Source organism: Centrocercus urophasianus, unplaced genomic scaffold (genome assembly GCF_019232065.1).
Source record: "Centrocercus urophasianus isolate 14NV4802_14NV808 unplaced genomic scaffold, USGS_Curo_1.0 seq_15, whole genome shotgun sequence".
In the NCBI taxonomy this organism is placed as follows: Eukaryota; Metazoa; Chordata; class Aves; order Galliformes; family Phasianidae; genus Centrocercus; species Centrocercus urophasianus.
The window spans coordinates 28,349,113-28,372,437 of NW_024884697.1; the positions used below are offsets into that span (position 1 = coordinate 28,349,113).

The window sequence follows — 23,325 nt, forward strand, 5'->3', positions numbered from 1 at the left end:
GAGTTGCCTTTTGGTCAGTGGATGAAATACAGATAAGTCCATGATATTCATGCTCACACAGCACTGAGCTTCCTCTTCTGTTGTTCCTGTTAGAAAAGTAGCTGGGTTGTTTTGTTTTTTTTTTTTTTTTTTGTATTACCTTTGCATTAAAAGTACTGTCTCAATTCCTAATTCAAAGCATCTGAAACTTTCCTTCTCTCACCACCCAATTGCCACATCGTGCACTTCCCCATGGGGATACGTCAAAAGAAAAAGCTAGAACACTGAATGTTCTCTGAGGGCAATAGAAAGATGAGAAGCAAACTACTGTTACTTATACATCATGATGTTCACCTCTAGATCTTCGTAAGAGACAAAACACAAAATGATTCAAACACCAACTAAAGCATCAATCTTTATTTATAAAGTAGATTACAAAATAGGTAATTTCAACACCTGAAGGTGTTTTTCATTGAATACACAGACACAGTAAATCAAAAGTTTCCTTTATCAGTGTGTTTATCTGTATGATAGAGCAATTATTACTTTGATTAGTTTTACAGACCCTTGACAGGAAGTTTATTAGATCAATTTCTCCCTACTTGGCAACATAAACATTTCAAAAATAATTACCTGTCACGTTAATTAGCAGCTATTAAATAGCTTATGAATTAAGTGCAAGCAGCTGCATTGCTGTGGGGCATTTATGAAGGCCAACAACAATTCTGAATGGACACTTTCAATTATGAAATGACCAGAGAGTTTACAGAATAACTTTTCTTAATGCCCTCACTTTGTGCTGGCTCTGACTGTTCTTTAACAATAGCAGTGTTATGTGAGGCAACTATGCAGATGTAAACATGGTAGATCTTTCTGTAAGAAAGATGCTTATTGCTTTGTCAGGAGAAAAGCTACAAGGGGCCAAGAGAGGCAGCTGGCAGTGCAAGACTTCATATAATTTAAAGATAACTGTTTGCAAGCTTTCTCTTTTATGGAAAAAGGAGAGGGGAATACACTCAGGACATCACTCTGCTGGCTGGCTGTACGACAGCATGAAATATTTTGAAGTTAGTAGAATAACTTATTGTCTGCTTTGGGTTGAACTGTACAGCAGCTCATTAGAAACTCGTTCGTGTAATCACTTAACCAGCTCTGGCCATCCTCCAGATTAAGCTTTCTACTTCCTACCCTCGCTAACCCAGGGCAGGATTAAGGGATGAAAAAAACAACCCCACAACCTGCATATGAGCATATCCGGCCAAACTGTTCCTTATTCAAAATATTTCATATTAAGAAGCTAAGCTCAAATGAGGGTAAAAATGTATGTGCACTTCTTATGGCTGAGATGCAGACAGGACTATTAAATTCAAACTAAAAGCCCTCTCAAAGTCATTTTTAAACTGCTACAGCCACATGTTTACCTTATAAAAAAAAAAAAAAAGGAATTTGGTGCTGATAGGATTTAGATTTCAACTAGAAATAAACGTAGTTACAGTGTGCAAGCTGCATACACATTAACAATGTTTAAGAACAATGATGCTTGTGTGACATGTACACAAGAAGAAAAATTCCTCAGACCGCTCCTTGCCCTAAAGGGAAAGGCAAGAGGCAGAAAAGGAACAGCAGCTGAGGGCGGGAGATGAGCTGAGGATCATCAGGAGCTACTGAATTGGGCTGATGTAGTGTATAAGATTAAATGAAAAAGCTGAGGTGTCAGATCTCTACTGCATATAGAAAAAAAAAAAACACCATAAAACTAGCAAGTATTGCACTTCATATTACACAGTGCAATTTCAAATGTCACTAACAAGTTAGGATCACCAAGCGGCGTAATAGCGTGAGATAAAAATTGTTTTCGTCAGGAACTAGTAGTGTTTAAGCCTTATTTCCTTACAGAACTATTCTAAGATCTACCTTCCATTAGGTAAACAAATGATTCAGATATCTAAGTGTACAGCCAACACCTATATGCAGTGATCCAAGACTTGCAACTCCCATTAGTTTTAAGAAATAATCAAAAATACAAAGCTCAATACAAGACACTAACAAGCAAGTCCCCACTGGGGAACATAATCTATCCTTTAGAACTTGCCTCATCACACAATTTTAAAATGTTTAAGGTCATTTGATTTCTACATCTATTTCTTCTTTAACCTCCTTGTTAAAATCATCTATTATTTCCTCTTCCTAATAAACAGATGACTCATGGTTCGCTGCAGTTCAATTATCCTGGCTGATTTCAGTGTTTAGATGAGAAGCAGAAAAAATAGACAAATTCCACAAAATGCTACCCTGGTGCCAGGCAAAGACCTAGTTGGATTTTGCTTAAGATTTAATTTACTATGAAAGTTCAAACAATAACCTGAAAGTTCAAGTTGCAGTTGATAATGCAATGACACCAGGATCTCAGTAAGTCAGCATTACGAAGCAAGTCTATTCCCATTTTCACTGAATTTGCAGTTTTAGATCCAAGTGCACAGAAAATCAATGATTTGGAAGAAACCTTAAGCTTATTGCTTTGAAAGCAGCTCCATAATTTACTGAGTTTAGTGACTGCATATTTTATCACATTAGACTTGGTCATTCAGTAATATATAAGGCTGATGAGTGGTATCTAAGTCTGGAAAAGCTGTAGTGGTTTCATGTCAGATTTCTTTAAGAGACAAGCCCACCCAATTAGTTGTAAATTTGAAATGACCACCTTTTGCACAGGAAAAAATAAAAATAATCTATTCCTGAACAAGTACTTGCATAAACTAACAGATAATGGACTTTAATCTTTGTAGTATAAAAACCCAAACCCAACAATCCATCACATCAAAAAACAGAAGAAAACATTCTGTTGCATTACTGTCCATGAAAGTTACCAGGTAAAATAAAGATTTATCTGGGACAATGACAGCTTCAACTCTTCATACAAGTGAAATCTTGCAGATTTCAGTAGGCTACTCGTACAAATGCAGGTTCATTATCTACACATACAGCTGCTACTTACCCACAGAAAATGTGGGCTTAATAGTCTTGTCTGTGAAGTTTATGATCACGTGTATTGCTATTAAATAATGGATTCTAATTTAAAACAAAAGAGTACTAGCTTAGTTTTCTACCTTTAAAATAATTAACACTTCCAGGTGTTGTAAAATATGGTCAACAAATATAATTGTGTAACAACAAAGGAAGTACTGAGTTCAGAAGAGGGGAGAGTAGAAAGAATATTTTTAACATTTTTTTCTCTAGCATCTATAAATGGAATGGTGTCAGTTCATTGGCAAAAGTCAGGATTTCATTTTTTCTTACTGTAAAACCCTATCATTAATGCAAACAACAGTTTCTAATCACTGGGTGTTTCAGTCTCTGCTGGGCCTCTGATGAGTCTTCTTATTCCTCTCTTCCCCGCAGGACCTTTTGGTTTAGCAAAACTTTGCTTATGTGCATGTTGTTTTGGATGAACCTCTTCATAAAGGAAGTCAGCAGTTAACTCATCGCCATTATCTATTTCAATCTGAAAAAAAAAAGTTACATTCATCTTAAAGATGTATTTAATAAAATGCAGAAATTCTGCTGAAGCTGTAAATGCTATATGAAAACCAATATGTGCAATAATAGTCAGAGTCCAGCATGATGTTCCCTACCTTGTGCCTAAGCACTTCACCTCCTCTTGAATAGCTTTTCTTATACTCTAACCAGTATCGAGTTAAGTGCATTTTGATTTAATTAGCTCTTCCTTCAATAAAAGCAGAAATGCATACACCAAGTAACTTCTCCTGCCCCAAGCTTTAGCACAGTGTACATAATAATAAATAAGAGTACACATTCCATGTAAAAGCAAGTGCTTATTAGTCCTTTGTTAGAAATCTCCTTTATAATAAAAGAGAGCAGCATCTTTCAGAACTGGTAATTTCTTTTATTTCTTCTCCCTTCGAAAGCAAAAACAAATAGTTCCACAATGTGATCTTCACACTTTCAGAATTTTTTTTCCACTATAAAGTGCATTAAAAAATTGTAAAAGCAATGTGCATATATGTTGCTGTCTCTTGAGAACAAAAGTGAGAGTACAAACAACTCACACAATTAGTGGAGTACTGCAACTCAGCAAGTATTCATGCCAGAGAAAAGATAGAACAAATTTAATTAACAAAGAGCCTGAGATTTTTCTTTGTTTGTTTTGTTTTAAGTGGAAGAATGTAAACCTGAAGAAAACACTGTTTTGAAGCCAAGGCCCAGTTTTTAATTACAACAAATTCAGAGTTCAGACAAATGCTTTGGCACTGCATGTGAGCATTCAGCATTTCACGGCCCCCTAACTATAGCACTTGCCAGCCACTGTATTGCCATTGAAGTACATGCCTCAGAAAGAGGTCTACAGGAATTTCAGGCACCACGTAGTACATTTGTCTCATTCTAATGAAGAAATTTGTGAGGAATGATATATAAAACCATGCAGCAATTGTATGTACTCAAGCTACATCATCACGGTAACAACTTCTTTCAGGTAGACAATTATCAGAAACCAAACCTCAAAATTATTCTGAACTTAGAATAGAAATATTAACAGGTCACATATTTCACATTTACATGGACCGTTATTGTGGTCTCTGCTCTAGAAGTGAGAAGCCACTTGTTCTTTATGCACAGTACTATAATCTTTGCAACTGGAAAGACCAGCATTCTCCTAAGTCCTTAATTACCCATCAAAGGCTCCTAAGAGTCAGTTTAAGTTCCAGAACTGCTGCTTCCTTTTTCCTTCATTTTGAAAATCATTACGAAACCTTGGCCTTAAAGGAATTCAGAGTTCAGCAATAATGTGCTGTGATCTGAAGAATGACAGGCCTTTTAGTAAGAAATCATGTTACTTCTGAATAGTCCTTCAGAGTACTTTCAAAGACCTTCTCGCACGAGAACAGGTTTACTAAAACTACGTAGAAATTATGAACCTTAGTTAATAAGTATTTCTTGTTCAGAACAAGCTCTTAAATAGGTCTTTAATAGCCATACAGCACCTTTCATTGTTTACAGAAAGTGGTGGCAGAAACAATTATGGTTAGATATTAAAAAGGGAATTGAGGGATGGCGTATTCCCAGTGTACTCACCTTTCGAATTATTTGCATCCACAACTGTCTTTCTACAATTTCTAGAAGTGGACTTTTGCAACTAGAGTATAGCATTCGCTCCCGTATACTACAAGTATACCCTGGCATGGAGTAAATGAAAACTGCAGGGGAAAAAAAAGCAGAACAAAAATAAACCTTATCAAAACCTGTATCACAGAATCATTTACAGCAGAAAGACTGTGCGAATCAACTTTATAGTATGAAAGCTAAAACACCCAGAATGTGGTTTTGTGCATTTTACTTCAGTAAGTGTTTCATTCCTAAAAGGAAGTATCTTTATTTTTTCACATGACTACCGATCTGTGTGTTGCTTATAATCAAAAGGAATAGTTCACTACTTTCTAAATATAAAGACTCTTCAGAAATCAGTCTGGCAACCAAGTGACTTTGAAATTTATGAATACAATGAGAGGTCAGACACTCCAAGTTATCTGCTTTTATGATGCGTCTTTCTCTGCCTCAAGGTTATGGAAGTATTTGAAACAAACCAACAACATTTCATGTTGGGAAATTTCCCCATACCTATGGATTCCAAATAGTCTCCTTCGTGAGTATGCTTATACAGGAAAAAGTGGTAACGTGCAGCATCCTTTGGAATTCTTTTTGGCAAGTCCTTAAGTTCAGTATGAAATGTGTTGGCTAGAATAATAGTTTCATTTTTCATATCAATTTGCTGTTAATGAAGAAAAATGGCATACAGTTAATACACAGAAAACAAGCGAGAGAGTATGACAGGGTAGAAAAAAAAGATTTCAAGTACAGAATGGTAACTTATCAGTATATGGCATCAACACACATTGTTTGGTGTGCAAGTATTTAGTACCTATTATTAAAAATGATCTGAAGTATCTTATACTTGCCAGCTGCACGTAATTGAGTTCCTTATTTCTCAATTTCTCCAGAGCCTGAATAGCTTCCTTAGCAATAGGGAACGCTACTCCTTGCAGAGTTTGATGCTTAGTATCTACACCAACATCCGTTTGTACCTGGAACACAAGCCAATGAAAATATGAACAGAAACCTTTGCAGGCATTCATTTGGTTTCTGAGAATGCACTGCATGTGGTTACACACAGAGCTGTCAGCAGCTATTACAAGAATATGCTACGCCAAACCATCAGTCCCCTTATACGAACAACTTGTTGTTTTGTTTTTAACTAACAGGTCACATTTGCTTGCTTACCTGAAAACAGTTTCATATATGAAGCAGCAGAACCCATGGAATTACAAGAGAGAACTGCCTAAGTGTCAGTGAAGATCTAGCTAAACTCTAGTACAAACATAGAATAAGCCAGGAGCAAAGAGTCTGATTTTCCTGTGCTGCACTGTACTTCTGAACTCACAGTGTTGTTCCTGAACTTTATCGTGATACGTTTTAGACAAGAATAGGAAAATGTGATTATAGGAAGCCAACATTCTGGAAAGAATGGAGAAAAAACATGTCTTAGAGAGACTGATCTTCTTGAAGGAAAAAAAAGAAGCACCTTCCCTCCCTCCCTTCCACTTCAGCATCCTCCTTCAAAAAGCCTATCCAAAAGAAAGCAAACAGATAAACAAGCAGAGCTTTGATTTTTGACTTCTAGGTTTAACACAGAGTGCAAAAACCTATGGTAACTGCAAGCTAGACAGTTGTTCATACTCTAGTTATCGTAGACACAAAAACTATTTGAGATAAAAGGACAGCTGTTTTAAAGACACTTCTCAAGAATTTGTGTGGCATATCTTAATATTCATGCACAATTTCTCTGAAAATGAGCTCTGGCCTCCAGCATTGCCAAACCTCATCTTTTTGTGCAAGTATTAGCTTTTGAATGTACTGACTTCCTTTTACAATTTTACAAACATACGTAACATTTGTGATGAGGCAGTTAAGAAGACAGAAAAGCATACAAAATAGAAAGTGTAGGTTTTAGATCTATCAGCTGAAAGATGTTCAGATAGTGAAATATTCAACAATGATGAAAATAATGAAAAACAAAGATACTTGGGGCAATACTAAATTGTACTTCATATTTTAAAGGACAGCTTCTCAGCATCAGGGAAGGAGAATGTGAAATCAGGTAGGCAGAAGAGTTTACTTTTGTATTAATTTTAGTAAATTTCATAATACAATCGTATGACAAATATTTGCAAAATATATATATCTGCATAAAATCTGACTAATAAATGTTATTAAATTGGCATCACAGAACAAAATGTAGTAAAAACATTAAAAACTAGAAAAGCCAGCTACGAAGTCTGGGGACAAGAAGAAAATAACCCAGCATAACACTAGATTTAGGAGAAGGAACCAAATCTGCTTGTCCATGACATAACATATATAAGTCCACTAAAGCTAAACAGAACATCCAAGTCACTTACAAAGACCTAAATCATACCATCACATTTGTTAGTGATGGCTGCCAAGGAGGTAATAAAGTGGCAGATGGAATTTGATGTGGGTACATGTAAAACATTATATGCAGGAGGAAAAATACCTTTCTTCTACCTGCATGGTGATGAACTAGCTACTGACATTCAGTATATTTATCTGAATATTTATCTGAAAATGTCAGCCCAGTGGTTACTTTAGGCAAAAATCAACCAAGCAATCAAGGCACCACCCACCAACAAATGAAATGTTAGAAGTCGTTAAGAGTACAGAATACATCATTACACAGTTCAGCTATCAGTAACATGCCTGTATCTTGAATACCACATGCAGTTCTGATTTCTCCACCCCTCCTTTTCATAAATTTTATAGAAGAACTGGAAAAACTGCAGAGAAAAGCAGAAGGATCAGAAGTGTGCCATGCCTACTTCAGGAGGAAAAAGTACACAGATGAGGACTTTTCAGCCCAGAAGAGAGAACTGGTAAGGAATGCAGAGGTCTTGTGGATATAGTGGAGAGTGAGGGGAAAAAAGTGAGGAATGGCTTTTCTCTGCCTTCCCCATGCTGTCTGTCAGGGTATGAGTTCATAGATAGCAGGCAGCAGTTCTTTACGTAGTACTTTGCCAAGCTGTAATAACACTGCTATAGGATCTGTGGCCAACAAAACTTTATGAGGATTTAGAACAATGACAGGACTGTGCATGATGGATGGGAAAAAAAAAAAAGCATATAGTAAAACATCATATGTTGCTTTGGAAGAGTCCTATCTGCAAAGGCTGAGGCAATGAGAGAATTGCAGGGGTTGGAAGGGACCACAAGAGATCATCGAGTCCAGACCCCAAAGAATATTCAAAGGAATTATCACGCCCTTCTTATCTTGCTCTTACACCCCTCCCAGATTCCTGCTGTTGCTCACTCAGTGTCTTGGCAGCAGTAAGGTAAACCTTTGATCTGATTAATTCAAATATTTCTTAGGTAATTATGAAAGAACATAAAAAGTAGAAAATCCATTTTTTTATTTTTAATCATAGAATTGCTCAGCTTGGAAAAGACCTTCAAGACTGTCAAAAGTCCAACCTCAACCTGACCATACTACCCTAACTTTAACAACCCTCTGCTAAATCATGTCCCTGAGCACCAGGGACATCCAAACAGTTTTTAAACACATACATTCCCTTAATATCAGAAAGCTTTTTGTTTGTGGAAGCTAAAGCATGAAAGTTAATGAAATACTGCTCCACTGAGCCTAACCACAGGTTTCATACTGACAGAAATAACAAAGATACAAATGACACAACATACTTCAAGATGTTCCAAATGAAGCCAAAAAGGCAGCAACATACAGTTAATGCATCCTTGAGAAGCACTGCTATTGCTGCTGAATAATAGAATCAGTATGGTTGAAAAACACCACTGAGATCATCAAGTCCAACCATCAACCTGAAGTTTCATTACAGAACATGAACTATTAGTCAGCGTGAATTGGCTGTTACACAACATGCACATAGGGCATAAAAGACAACAATGACATCAGAAGTAAGTGGTCATTGATACCATGGAAGTTTTACATTTTTTAATGTTTGTTTTGGTTTGGTTTGTTTTTTTTGTTGTTGTTGTTTTGCCTAAAGCTAATCAACTAAAATGAAGTGTTTGGTAACTATGAGCATATTTCTACACTGAATTAATCAAAAATAGATCTGGAAAGCAAAGACATCAAAGAAATAAATGTTAAAAAAAACAACACTGTTACAGCAAAAGCATACTAGGGAGTGAAAATTTTAGGGAAGATAAAGAGCTGTTTTTAACATGATAGCTTGCTGGCATCCAGTGGGAAAAACATGCCACATTTCAAACATGTGAACAATGGCTGTAAAATAAGGCTGAAGAACTCATAAGATCAACACAAGATCTATTAAGACATGTCTGAATGCAAACATAGGTTAAATGATGGAAAAATTGAGAAGAGAATCCTCTGAAACATTTCAGTCATTGGCTAAACAGCAATTGATCATCCCATTACTTGTTTAAAGGCACATGCTAATAGTCTTTCCATAAAGCATTTGTGGGAAAAGCGAATGGATATTTTTAAAAGAAATGGTTAGTTCTTTTGGGTTTCTGTTTTTACTTTTATTGAACTTTGTCTTATTTCTTCCAAGTCTTAAAGACAAGTGAACTGGTTCTGGAAGCTCAGATAATGGCTGCTGAAATATTCTTCGGAATTACTCACTGTAACAGTTGCTATTTTGTTTTTTTTCTACAGTTTCTGCCACCATGTGAAATGTGGGCTACCAGAGAGTATTTGTGGCTGATCTCTGAAAGTGCCCTCGTCCAACCCCCAGCCCAAGGAGGACCACCCAGACAGAGCAGGGTACCCACACCCACACTCCAGGCAGCTTTTGAAGATTTCCCATGAGGGAACTGCACAGACACTCAGGGCAACCTGTGCCACTGGTTGGTAACCCTCACACAGAAGCACATCCACTGGTATTAAAAGCATGTTAGGCAGCAGGCCTGCGACAAAGCCACTGGCCCTTGCAAGCTCAGCAAGATCACACTGCTCTGTCTCCAGCCATCAGCATCCTGCTGTCCCTACTCACTGAGTGAGACATTTATATTCTCATCCACTCAAAAACTTACTGAAGTTTTTGATTTTCTGTTCTGCCTTTTTTACTCTGGAAAAGCCTCTGCCTATAATACATCAGGAACTGTGCATCCAATGGCCGAACCATGCTGAAAGTTGCTGTAGGTACCTCATTAATCTTAATTTGTCGAAGCTCCTCTTCTGCTGCAGTCAGAGGTGCAGGGGCGGACTGTGATATCAAATATTTTTTATATCCGTTCAGTGAAACATCATCCTGAAAGCACAGTATCAGTACTCATCATTTGCAGAACTGAAGTATTTTTTCTAACACAGTTCATGCAGCAGTTATTTCCCATATATTTACATTCATTTTATTCAAACAGAGACTACAAGTCTACGTGCATTTGCAAGCTCTACTTGGCATCCTGAACAGCAGGATTCCCTGGGCTGCTCTTATATCCAACTGTACAGTGGGCAGCACTTCCAGTCAGCCCATAATTACCTCACTAATTCAAAAATAAGTCTTTGTGAAAACAGAGGTATACATGAAGTTATTCAGACCTCTTTATGCATGCACCTTGGAACTATCTTATCATAACTGAACACACAGCTATTAGCATTTTCACTGACAAATTGCTAGCTACTAAAATTCTTATTCCATAAATTAAGATGGCAACTATGGACTTGAGTCCACTTTCACAGTCAAATTTTAAAGAACAGACAACTTCATGCCCTTGGTTTAAGATAAAAAAGTTTGCTTTCATTTGCCAAAGTCTCACTAATAGCTGTTGTAGCCCATGTGATTCAGACCCCTACATCCACAATGGCTTCTGTAAACAACTAGGCTGGAAGTTTTAATGGTTACAGCTTTTGAAGGATTCATAAACATGCAGTAAGATTAAAAGACTGTACTGTTAGTCATGGGTGATTTAATACCCATTTGAAAGAAGGACATCTTAATCTTGACTTGTTAAATATAATTACTTTTTCAAATGAGAGTTATTACATTTTAATGTTTGAATAACATACAAAATTTTCAACCCCCTGTTTCCTTCATCAAATAGAGCAACATCACCACAAATTAATACCAGTAAAATCATCTAATATAATTAGCATTCCTGAGAACATACCTCTGCTGTTCCAAATACTTCATCCTTAATATGACCACCTCCAAATTCTTTCTTAAGTGTTGCCCGGGTTGCTGCATACAACATCTTTTGACGAACCTGATATATCATAAAACAGGGGTTTGTTTAATTCTTTCTTCTATGTAGTGTACACAGCTCAGGTGTACAACAACAGCATTTTGGGGTATCAAGTCCATAAACAGCCCTTCTTGAACAAATATTTTAAGACTTGAAAGTGCAGTCTGAAACTGCATTTCTTAATAACAGAACAGAATGAGTTCTGGAGCGTGATGCTAATATATGTGTTAAATTCTCAAGTGCACAGTAAGACATTTGACTATGCATCATTATTAAACTAATTTCTAAGCCAAACTGCAGCTTTAATTAGAGCAGGAGCTTTAAAAATATAATAATAATTTAAAAAAAACCCACAAAACAGAACAGAACACAATCCTTACTACTTCTGTTTAGGAAAAAATAAACACAACAGATTAGATCATTTGTCACCAGTCTGTCTATTGTAATGTGATACATCACAGAAAGAACAGACTGCAAATAACCCTTATTATTTTTGATTTGGTAGTTCAACTACAGAATGGAAAAATGAAATTTTCTAGAGCACAAGACCTAATGATGCTTGCTTCCTATCAATTTGCATCCAACATACATATTCCTCTCCCCGCAGTCCCATTTTCCCCAGCTTATTTCACCACCATGCCATCCTCATCAGAATACCCCAATCTTTTCCACTCAATTTCTTCTGTGCACTCCAGCTCTTGGTCTCCTACTGTTTCCTAAGTGCTATCCAAAGTAGCGCAGGAATCTGGGAATAGATTTACTTTGTCCTCCCCTATCTCACATTTACTGAACTTGGAGCTACTACCCTACTTTCTCCTAGAAATTGATAAGGCTGACTTCCCTTTCCTCCCACGCTCTGTAAGAAAGAGGACATTCTCAGGTGGGTCACAGACTCCCAGATGCCAACTGGTCTGCCAGCAAACCAAACAGAATAAGCAGCTTTAGCTCAAACTATAATCTTTCTCTCTATGACGACACCAATGGGGATTTCTGTTCTATGTTCTTCTATTATTTCCATGAACACTGACAGAAAGAAAAGCACGATAATGTGTGCTTTTCCTCTGACCAAGCTAGAAATAAGTTGGACCAGCTACACTCCATCTAGACTCACAATCAGCTTCAAGGAAGATATCTCTACAGTTTCCTTGGCAGAAAGTGTGATGAAGGCTGGGGAATGCTTCATTCCCCAAATCCTTCTCATCTAGGATTTGGATCGAACAATACTGTTGAATAAATGTTACAAATATATGTCTTTTGCATCTCCCCTCTAAAGACAGGCTGAGGGAGCTGGGCTTGTTCAGCCTGGAGAAGAGAAGATGCGAGGTGACCTCATTGCAGCCTTCCAGTACCTAAAGAGAGCTTACAAACAGAAGGGGAGTCAACTCTTTTAAAAGGGTAGATAATGGCAGGACAAGGGGAAATGGTTTTAAGTTGAAGGAGGGAAGATTTAGGTTGGATGTCAGGGGGAAGTTCTTTGCTATGAGTGGTGAGGTGCTGGAACAGGCTGCCCAGAGAGGCTGTGGATGCCCCGTCCCTGGAGGTGTTCAAGGCCAGGTTGGGTGGGCCTTGATCTAGTGTAAGTCTGATCTAGTATAAGATATGGAAGTCGGTGACCCCACTTGTGGCAAGGAGTTGGAACTTGATGATCCTTGAACTCCCTTCCATTCCAAGCCATTCTATGATTCTGTGACTACTACTTACAGGAGAGTGATCAGGTGACCAAGCAATAAAGATCCATTCATATCCTTGAGCATTCTGAGAGTCTAATCTGTATAAAATGTAACACGGTTGCTTGTCTTCAAGAAGAGGAAGAACGAAAGGATCATAATCCTTTTCCCATGATCCAAGTGGCCGCCTAGAGGATCCCAGAACAAGTTGCTCTAAAACCAATAACCAAAACCATAGGTTAGCAAATATATAGTTGATAGTGTTTTTCAAAATTAGTTATTATTATTATATATGATAATTAATCAAACACTTCATATTCTGTAACCATGCCCACAAGAATGGAAGTCAGGAGCACTCAGTGTGATAGTAAGCGAGTTCCTGCAAAAGCTGTGTATGCATAAAGCCTAACTTCCTTTAACCAAAATACAATTAGTTGAGAAGCAGCGCACTGGCTGTCATCAAGTTCTTTGATCTGAAGAGGTAAGACTGATATCAGTGTTTAGCATAATGCGTACAGAGAAGAAATAAAAACTGCCCTTTGCTAGTTCATTTACTTTTAAAATGAAATACTTAATAGAAATAAGATGAGAGTAGGTTTTTAAAAATTAAGATTAGAATTACTGATTTCTGACACACTCCAATGTTTGTACTTATGGTAAGGACAGTAACTCAGCTGCACAATGAAAAGAGTTTGGAATGAACATGCTTGCAGTAATCACTTTAATTTGACTATGTATGTAGATAAACTAATACAGCTTCATAACTGCAGTCTCTTTAAATTACTGAAGTTGTTTATTATGTATAATTGGCTTAAATCCATAAAGAATACTTCAGATGAGATTTAATTATATGAACAACTGTAGCAACAAGATTTCTCGCTCACATATAAATCACATCTCAGCTTCTAAAGAAAAATATTACTCAGTATCTTTCAAAACATTTACCAACTTTCAAATATTAGACCGCACAGCCAAAGGAGAAACACCTTGTTTAAACGGTTCCCACAGCAGTTTAAGGGCCCATAGCAGCTGGCACGCATAGTATCTTTTGAGAGCCTTGGACCTGGTCTTTAATACTTCAGACAGATGTACAACAGTCTTAAACTGCAGAATGTTTCAGACAAGGCTCTCTCCCACAGTAGTCTTCCAAGGCACAGAGCATGAACAGCTCAGAGAGAGAGAGAGAGTGTGCATTTGGCACTTCTCTGCATTAGGTGCAAAGTAGCTGAAGCTATACACATAGATAACCAGGACACCCAGAACGTACTTGGCAATTCTTAGCTCTAGGTGGCTTTATAATCACTTGAATTTAATAAAGAAACAAACACAAAAAAATAAACACGGCAACTATATTGCCCAGCAGCAAACCAGTTCCCTTATTCACTCAAATTAGTAGAACTCCATTTGAGTGTTGTCTACTCATTAAGGGCATTGCTGAAAGCTCCTGCAGACATATGAGGCAACCATTTTGCTTCCAGCATTCTGGAAGCATTAGAAGCCTCTTTTTGAACTATGGAAAACAGAATTAAGCTGGTCTCTACTTCCACAAACAGACAAATTGTGTATACATATACACACACACAAGCACACAGAGAAAAAAGTTTAAGATAAAAATGGAAGACACTCCCTACTTATGACCTTCATTTTGTACTAAGAAGTATCATGTACACACAAGCACATTGTTTTAACTTTCCTAATAAAAAAATACAGGCCAAGACTTAGTAACCCGTGCTGCTGAGACTTGCAGTGATCTCACTATAATATTACTGTTGCTTCCTTGAGAAAAGCAGGGAAAAACTGAAGCAAACATAAAGAATATAACAGCAAGTTACTTACCTAACAATAAATGTACGTATGTATGTGTATGCATGTACACACACACCTTTCTCTAGCTAACAGGTTTTTCAGTGTATTGTAATGAGTGAACTTTGGGAAGAAGAAAAAAAAGAGGTAACGAGGTGGGCATGTAATGGGTACTAATGTACTTCTGAAAGAAGCAATGGGTCTTGGGAGAATATGAAATGATATTTGGAAGAAAAATTCTAATTTAGCATCACCAAGACTCAAATTCTACCTTCAGGATATGAAAGACCTTGGTAAGATTAAGCTTTGAAGCGTTCTTGTTTTTTTAAATAATTCAACATGAAAATCACTGAAATAGTTAGGGAAATATCCAAAAGAATACGGGAAAAATAGTAAAACTTGACTGACCATTGTCAATGACTATTTTCAAAATCCTGTATTTTCCATTTCTGGCTCCAACAAAGATGTCTTTAACATTTTCACTTGCTGAAAAAGAGAAAATAAAAGTACGCAAATTAACACATTCTTCTTTCCAACAACAAAGAGTACTCAGGAAGGTAAAAACGACACTGGAAAAGCATACGCCTGGCCCACCACTATGATGCTGGACTGAAAAAGGAACACAGGAGTGGTCAAATGCTGTTCCAGCCACAGGCAAGCCACAGAAAGATCACAGACAACATCACAAACATCTGCAAAAGAGCCCTGCTCACTTGCAATACCGTATCATTTTCAACATTGTGAAAATTCAAGGTGACATCACATCATCACTCTCAGGTTTCCCAGTTCACACAGTAACACAACACAAATACAATGCATCTCCAATTACAGGAGCTTCATGAAGTCTGAAAGTTTGCAGTAAGCCTGCGGACACAAACTTGATGCCTGCCAGGAAAATGTTAGAGCCTGTCTGCAAAAATCACCTGCCTTTCCTAAGGATGCCTCTCTGAAGGGTACCAAGGAAGGCTAACACTCTTGATTCACCTTTTCTATCAAGTCATGACCTTGCAAGCATTTTGATGACACTTTCCAATCCCTGACCCATCACAATAGGGCAGATTAAACGAATTCACAAATCTCTGTAATTAACATTGATATTACAATACAAGTATGATCGACCCCTTCTGTAAGCACGAGGAAGAACCGTGCTCGAGTCCTGAAGACGTTATTCTAATTTCAACTGCTTTGCTAAATGATCTGTGCGCAGATCAGTTTAATTATACCCCGGACAGGGGGCTGTCCTGCACTTACTAAAGAACACTTGTTGCAAGCTGGTCCTTTAAGTAATCCCACAGCACAGAGGACAGCACCCGCAAAACAAACAGCAAACCAGGAAACAAAGAAAAAGGATTATTTACAGTCACAATGAGGCCGAAGGAACAGACGGCATCTGGCTGTATTTCTACCCATACTCAAAATATGTAAAACTCAGGTCCATGAAAGCAAAGGGCAGGTCCATTCTGGAATTCCACAATGGGCTGGGGGATGGAGACGAAGCATGGGCATTTACACAAGCAGAACTGTGCTGGATTTCCAGTCCAAGCCCACCTTCATCTCAGTTAGCACCTTCCCACTCAGCAGTGCAGACCCTCTGTAATCAGCTTTTCCAACCATCTCTGCCTTTCCTTGCACTTCCATTCAGCACACAAACATTACACCACTTTCCTGACTTCCCAATTCCCCCGGAAATGGTTGTCCTCTTCAGGTCTACAATCCCTCGCTGTTTGTACTCTTGTATCAACCCTGCACACCAAAACAACACTGAGACACAGCAGTCCTTTGCACTGACACCAGAACCACAACAGCTCCTGGAGTCATTTTCTGAGACAAGATGTTAGTGATCGAGAGACAGACTCACTATCTGTGAGATACGCTTTTTTTCTCTCCATACAGAGATCAGAAAATTCACAACAGAGCAATATAATGTTCTATTTAAACCTTCTGCAGAGCAAAGACCTCAATTACAGTTTGGTCTTGGAATCTCACTGGCCAACTTGCAGTTTAATTTCTTTTCTAAAAAACATTCATGATGATAAACATGTGATGATAAACATGTCAATTCTCTCCATATACATCACTGCTTTTGTTACAGAAGTTATATCTCAGTAGTGGAAATACTTCATTGTACATGTGGGAAGAAACACATGGGATATGTCTTAGTTCTACATACCCTATTCTATCCAGCAGTGCAAGTTATCTGTTGTTTCACTGCTGTACTCAGGCGCTTTTCAAAGGATGCAACATACAGAGCTAAGATAGACAAGCTGACATGCATGAGGTCTGCTCTTTAAGTAATGCCTCTTATTTTATTACGTCAGCCCATGACACCATCCAGAGGTAGATGGTGGTGATATGGCAGTAGATGGTGGACCGTCCCACCAATATTCCATTCCATGCTGTTGCTGTGTGACAGATGGCAGCAGAAGGGCAGCCTGACACGATGATGTCTGACATAGAAGTGAGTATGAAGTAAAAGCATGCAACTGAATTCCTCCATGCAGAAAAAATTGCACCCACTGACATTCATCAATGCTTGCTGAACATTTATGGAGACCAATCAGTGGATGTGAGCACACTGAGGCAGCGAGTGGTGCATTTCAGCAGTGACAACAGCTACAGGGGTCACCTCTGCTGGTGCGGATTTTTATGAGCATGGCACGCAGGCTCTTGTTCATCAGTGGCCAAAATGCAGAGCTAATAGTGGGGACTATGTTGAAAAGTAGCTTTGTAGCTGAGAGTTTTGCTTTATCAAATAGCGTTACAGTGCTCTTTTATCTGCTCCAGTTTCCAAAGAAATAAATAGGCATTACTTTAGAGCAACCAACATGCTACCTTCCGCAATGAGCAAATTTGCATTAAGTAAACTCTTTGGTATTTGAACAGTCCCTTTATAAAAACTGGTTACAGTCTTCAAATGACTGTGTAAAACAGCCTGTAAACGTACACACACACCAACAACTTACTCTGTTGCACTTTCAAAGTGATTTATCTGTAATATGGAACACTGAAATGCAATGAGACTTATTTCAAAAATACACTTTTGAAATAATTTGGAAGAGTTGAACATAGTCTTGTGAATCTCCCACAGCTCAATGCACCCTGCAACTATTTATATTTGCTGCTTTGTTTGAAAGCCCCGTCCTTTTAACATTCGCCTGGTACACATCACTGTCCCCATTACTTCATTTCTGCTTCCAGAAAAGAGCGCTCCATGCTGCCAAATCTTGTGATTGTTTATGAGTGACAGTAGCCTGTTTGTTGCTAATGCCAGCAACGGCACAACAAATGCTATCCCTCTTCCAATTGCAGAAGCTTTACTACAAATGAGACCCTGGATAATTGGGCTGCATCCCAGCCTGCCAAGGCAGGATCAGGGCAGGAAAGCAGCTGAGCTCACTGCAGCTCTCTTCAGAGGACAAAAGGCTCTCAAAGAAGAGGCTTAGCCATTCTTGGTCATGGTAAGCAACAGGGTGTTCTTGCCTTCCCTATTATTGGGGCTGGAGGGAGGAGCATAAGAGAATTAAGAGCCACTGGAACAGTATTCCTCAACGTGGAAAAACACTGCTTGAGGTGCACCCCAGGCCAGGAAGGGACAATCAACTTAAAACAAGTGGCCACATCAACTTAATGGCAAGCTGGCACTGGGTGGGGGGGGGGGAAGGAAGAGAACAGAGGTGACAGGCTGCGGAACAAACGTATTCAGCAGCCAAAAAGGGGTTTGAAGAGTAGTCAAGAGCAACCCAGACCGGGACAAAAGTCACCTGCAACCATAAATGCAGACGAGCAGACAAAGTACACCACATTAGTCACTGAGCGAGGCTGCAGAAAGCAAATAATAAAACCGCAAACCCCATAATCCTGCTGCTGCTGCATTATCCCTGCTTAGCAGTGCTGTGATGCTGCGAGGCCGATAATCCCGAGAAATAGCACGTCGCAGTCTTCCAATTGCTCCTCACGTTCTCCAAGGCCTGGACACGCTGAGAAAAAAAGGGCTCTCCTGTACTTTTTCCTCGTCACAAGGGCTCGCCGGGATTCCTCCTTCCCAGCTCCGGCTCTTTCAAGGTCCTCCTCCAGCGCTGCGGTTCCTCAGTGAGCCGGGGCAGCTGGGCGCTGCCGCAGCGCTGCGGCGATACCTCGCGGGGCCGGAGGTCCCCGTCCGGCCGCCGGAGGACACCTGTGTGCAGGGCACGCCTTAGGCGCCGCGCCGGGCGTTCTGCGGGAGATCCCTTCCAGCCGCACCCTACCCGATCCACGCTGCCCCGAGGCTGCCGGGCGCGGCCAGACGCAGAACCGTCACCCGCGGGGCTCCGACTCGCCGTGCGGCAGCTCCCGCTTCGCTCCGTTACGGGTGTAACCTCGGGAGAAAGGGTAGCTCGGAGCGAACAAAGAAGCGGCGGGGAGAACGACGCTGCGGAACAGGGACCCGGGGACGGCCCGCAGGGAAGGAAAGAGGGCAGTACCTTGGATGCCGGTCTGGTGGGACATGTCGCACCGCTGCGCCGGCGCCGCCAGCCACGCTGTGCCCGGGGCAGCGCGCCTCGACCTGGCCCGGCCCGGCCCGGCCGCGCACACGTGACACGCCGCCGCCACTCAGCGGCCGACGGGAGGGAGCGCGGCGCCTTCCGGGCTCCGGCGGGCCGGGCCGGGCCGCCCCAGAGCCCCACGGCGGGCGGGGTGCTGCTGCCCCCTAGAGCAGAGCCCGCCGAGCTGCTCGGGCCGGCCGGGTCCTCTTGCCGCCTCCCCCGAGAGAGTGGTGCTGCGTTCATCCGCCCTATAGCGGTGCCCGCGCGGCCGTCTGTAGGCTGGAATACAGAAAAATGGCCGAAGGGAGTTTGGATGATCTCTAGGCACCTGTCACGGAGATGGCTGTCTTGCCTGAGGCGAGGAGGGACGCTTACACGTTCTGTATTGAACATGTATTCCATGTTAACCTGTCAGCAGTAAAGTGCCTGGAAGAAAAATTAGGGAACACAGCCCAGAACCACAGCTTTCACCTCAAACCCCTGCTCCTACAAGGGAGGCTTTATCCACTGATTTTTCATGATTTCACTGAATCACAGAACCACAGGAACCTGAATTGGAAGGCACCCATAGGCATTGAGCCCCAACTCCTGGCTCCACGCAGCTATCCCCAAAACCCAGACTTATGTCTGAGAACATTGCCCAGATTCTTCTTGAAACTCCAGCAGCTTGGGGCTGTGCCCACTGCCATGGGCTGCCTGCTCAGAAGATGCATAGTAACTCTTCTCTAAAAATGCTCTTGTGTAGTGTGCTGTAGTCTGCAATTTTAATATGTACTGTGTTTTTTATTACACTCTCAGCCTCTCAGTGAAATGGGCAGGCGTTTGTAAATGTAGCAGGACTGTGGGCATGTGGGCAACAAAATGTCCTGATGCTGATGGCTCTTTCAGGTTCCAGAGAGTTAGCAATGTTTTTCGGGGTCACCATTTAGCCCAGTGGCCTATCCCTTGGCACAGGCAAGAAAGAAAGAATAAGGCAAGCATGAAGGAATGAATACTTGCTGCTTCACCTTCCCATTCTCAAAGATTCACAGCTCAGGAATTCCTGAAGTCAGCTGCTTTCATTGTGTTGACAGATGTGAGTGCCTGCACTTTGTCATACCCTAGCTATTAAGACATCATGCAAGGTACTCCCTATTTGGGAAATGCGAAACAGTGCTGTAAGTGCAGCATATGAGCAGCACTGTGTAATGCTAGTCCAGCAAAGAAATCACTATGGAGATGTGTTACCAGCTGGTGAGCTGGGGCTAACTGAGCACTGCAGCAGACTAACAGAGCTTGACAAACTAACAGAGACATAAAAAAGATTTCATGTGAAACCAAGAAACAAGAGATGGAATGTACCTCGTAGAGCACAGAGAAGTCACCTGTAATTCCTCTATGATACATCCTCAAGGGCACAGAAGCTCTAGATAGATAAAGTAACTCTTCATGAAGACCTTTTCCAATCAGAAAGTAGTACTAGAGTTAAAGAGTGACAATCAAAGATGTGGTATTGTCCCAACTACTTTAGATCATTCCAAACCGAGTCTGCCAGTGGTCCTATGTTCTTGGTTCCTTCCTGTCTATTGTTATGTTTGAAAAGAACAGATTTACCTGAAAATTCACCAAGAAAAGGGAGATTTCAGTCAGAGCAGTTCCTGGAGTCCCCCCAGGAGCACTATGGTTGGCACAATGTGGCAGTGAGGCTGCAGAGCCAAGGCTGTGGGACTGTGCTTTCGGTGGCAACCCATACTTGGACTGGAAATGCTGGAATGGAATGAGACTGTGGTGTCTGTCACCATGTCAGGATCACCTTGACTGTCTGTGGTGGCATTGCAGCAACTCCCACCAAGCTGTCAGAGGGCTCAAAAGTAGAGAAGAGGGATCTTTCCATCTGCTTCATATGAAACAAACCATATTCCCATTGGCATTTCATAGGAGTTTTCTGAGAAGGCAAATTGCAAATCTTAAGTATTTTTTTTTTAAATCTCAATATTGCAGAATTTGATGTTTGACCAAAAAATAAATAAACAAATAACCCCCCATGCTCTTCAAAAATAAACACTCTTTCAAGAGAATAATTATAGCATTAGAGAATTGTTCCTTCATTAAGATGAGCTTTCATCTATATTGAATAAGAATGAATACAAACTTCAGAGCTATGTGAAAAAATCATTTATTCAATTCTGCTTGCTTCCGGTAATCTCCATTCCCATGTACACATGGGCAGCTAGCAGAGAAATAGTACCCCTTCTACAGCCAGATTTGCTTATAATTTCAAATATATAGTTGTGAAAAGCGTTCATAGCAAACAGACTGTGAGCATAAGACTTCTGAGCACACTGTTGTTATCTGCCTGTCTCAGTATATATAGCTCTAATCAACCAGCACCTTATGTTCAAGTAAGAAGGTATTTCTCTATAGAGGCTAAAGTTTATGTATAGTCTACTATTAAGAAATCCTGTTACGGAAACTGCACACTTCTTTGACATTATAACAAGTGATTATGACAGTAAAGGAAAGCTCTCATTTTATGTGTTTCGGTAAGTTTTTATAGCACTGTGAATGCATCTCTTCATTTCTTTATGCTCTTATACTTGTTTTTATTTCTGATAAATGAGCTAATAAATCACCTAACTGTTGTGTCATAACATTCATAATGCAACAGGCTTTTCTGCTCAATCATTTGATACAGTAGGTCTTGTCTATAGGTGACCTGGAACATGGTAGGTAGACAGCTGCTTAAGTTGAATTACAATATTGTTGGTAAAAAAGGATGAGCTACTGGGAGGTTCCTACTCACTGTCAAAGATGCTATCCTAAAAGTCATAGACAATTGATTCTTTTCATGTTTTCATATGCTTTGACAACAAAAACCAAATGCTTAGTGAAATAAACTAAACAAAGCACAGTTGGTAGGAATTCCCATGTTGCTTACATCATTCTGCTCTCTGAAGTATACAATTATTATTAAAGAGTTAATTCTGAATATGGCTTGCTGGTATCTTTGTCCTTTTCTGTCTAGCCCATATTGTTATCTGGTAAATGTGACAACTACATTCTCTGTGTACATGCAGAATGTAATGGGCAGTATGATCACCAAAGTTTCTCATGGTCTCTGGAATTTTGAGGTTATGGAATTCTTCATGTGGTTCATTTTTTAGTATGTTTTCCCTAATAGTAGTGACTAACTAATACCATTGCAAGATCGTTGTGCAGAACTATTTGTGATCCAGTCACACTCCTGGCCATGCTGCTTTCTGCCTTTATGGTTATCTGAACGCATTCCAGAAGTGCATTAAATGATCTCGCTGATATCTTGATGGCTCTTTTTTTTTTCCTTTCCTGTACAATAGGAAAAATAAATATTTTAATTCTTTAAGACCTATGTTTGCTTTATTAATTATTGATGACAAGGGCAAATAAATTTGTCTTGTTTTGCATAGAGTGCATAAGACATTTTTAACAATCAGATGATGCTCAAAGTGGTTTGTAGGTCAAACAAAACAAGAAAAATTTCAAAGACCTGGATATCAGGCCTTTGGAATAGTTTTATAAACTAAATTACAAACACAATCTCCACATTTAGCTATCAGGGGATGGTTTGTGCTTGGGTGCTTTCTTTCCATACCATTATAATGTCTTAAATCAGACTGGATTCTGGGGGAAAACTGTGCAGAAAACAGGCAGGATGTGATCTGCTCCAGGGGAGTGAATGGCTGGAATTGTACTAATAGTACAGTATAATAGTTCTGTAGTAAGGTATGATGATAGTGAAGCAATAAGTGAAGCTACTTTGTCTTCATTTAACAGAAGAGAAGTCTTCTTGCCACTAAAAAGAAGCTCTGCTTCTCAAATAATGTAGATACATAGCATCTTTTATGGAAATAAACATCATTTTTTAATGGAAAGGAACAAAATAAACCAAAACGATAACAAAAACCCACCCACAACTACAAGGCTATCAGTCTATGTTCAGGTAAAACCTTCCTGTGTCTCAAACTAGAAAAATTTTTCCAATATCCATTTATTACTGAATAGGCTGGGTACATTTGATGTCTTTCAGCAGCCTCTCCTTTCATGTTTGCTTTCATAGGTCTAACTCC

The 23,325-nt window shown here is 39.8% G+C and overlaps 1 protein-coding gene across 1 annotated transcript; it reads right to left on the reverse strand.

Moving 5' to 3' along the window:
* Positions 1 to 381: 381 nt before the first annotated feature.
* On the reverse strand, positions 382 to 19,259 carry TWF1 (twinfilin actin binding protein 1). The gene is made up of 9 exons (XM_042816214.1): positions 19,178 to 19,259; positions 15,126 to 15,203; positions 12,949 to 13,127; positions 11,173 to 11,268; positions 10,212 to 10,316; positions 5,952 to 6,077; positions 5,614 to 5,764; positions 5,071 to 5,192; positions 382 to 3,481 (listed from the first exon to the last, which is right to left on the reverse strand). Exons 1-9 carry the CDS (start codon positions 19,200 to 19,202, stop codon positions 3,311 to 3,313), a joined length of 1,053 nt encoding a protein of 350 aa, XP_042672148.1. The 5' UTR covers positions 19,203 to 19,259; the 3' UTR covers positions 382 to 3,310.
* Positions 19,260 to 23,325: the final 4,066 nt, after the last annotated feature.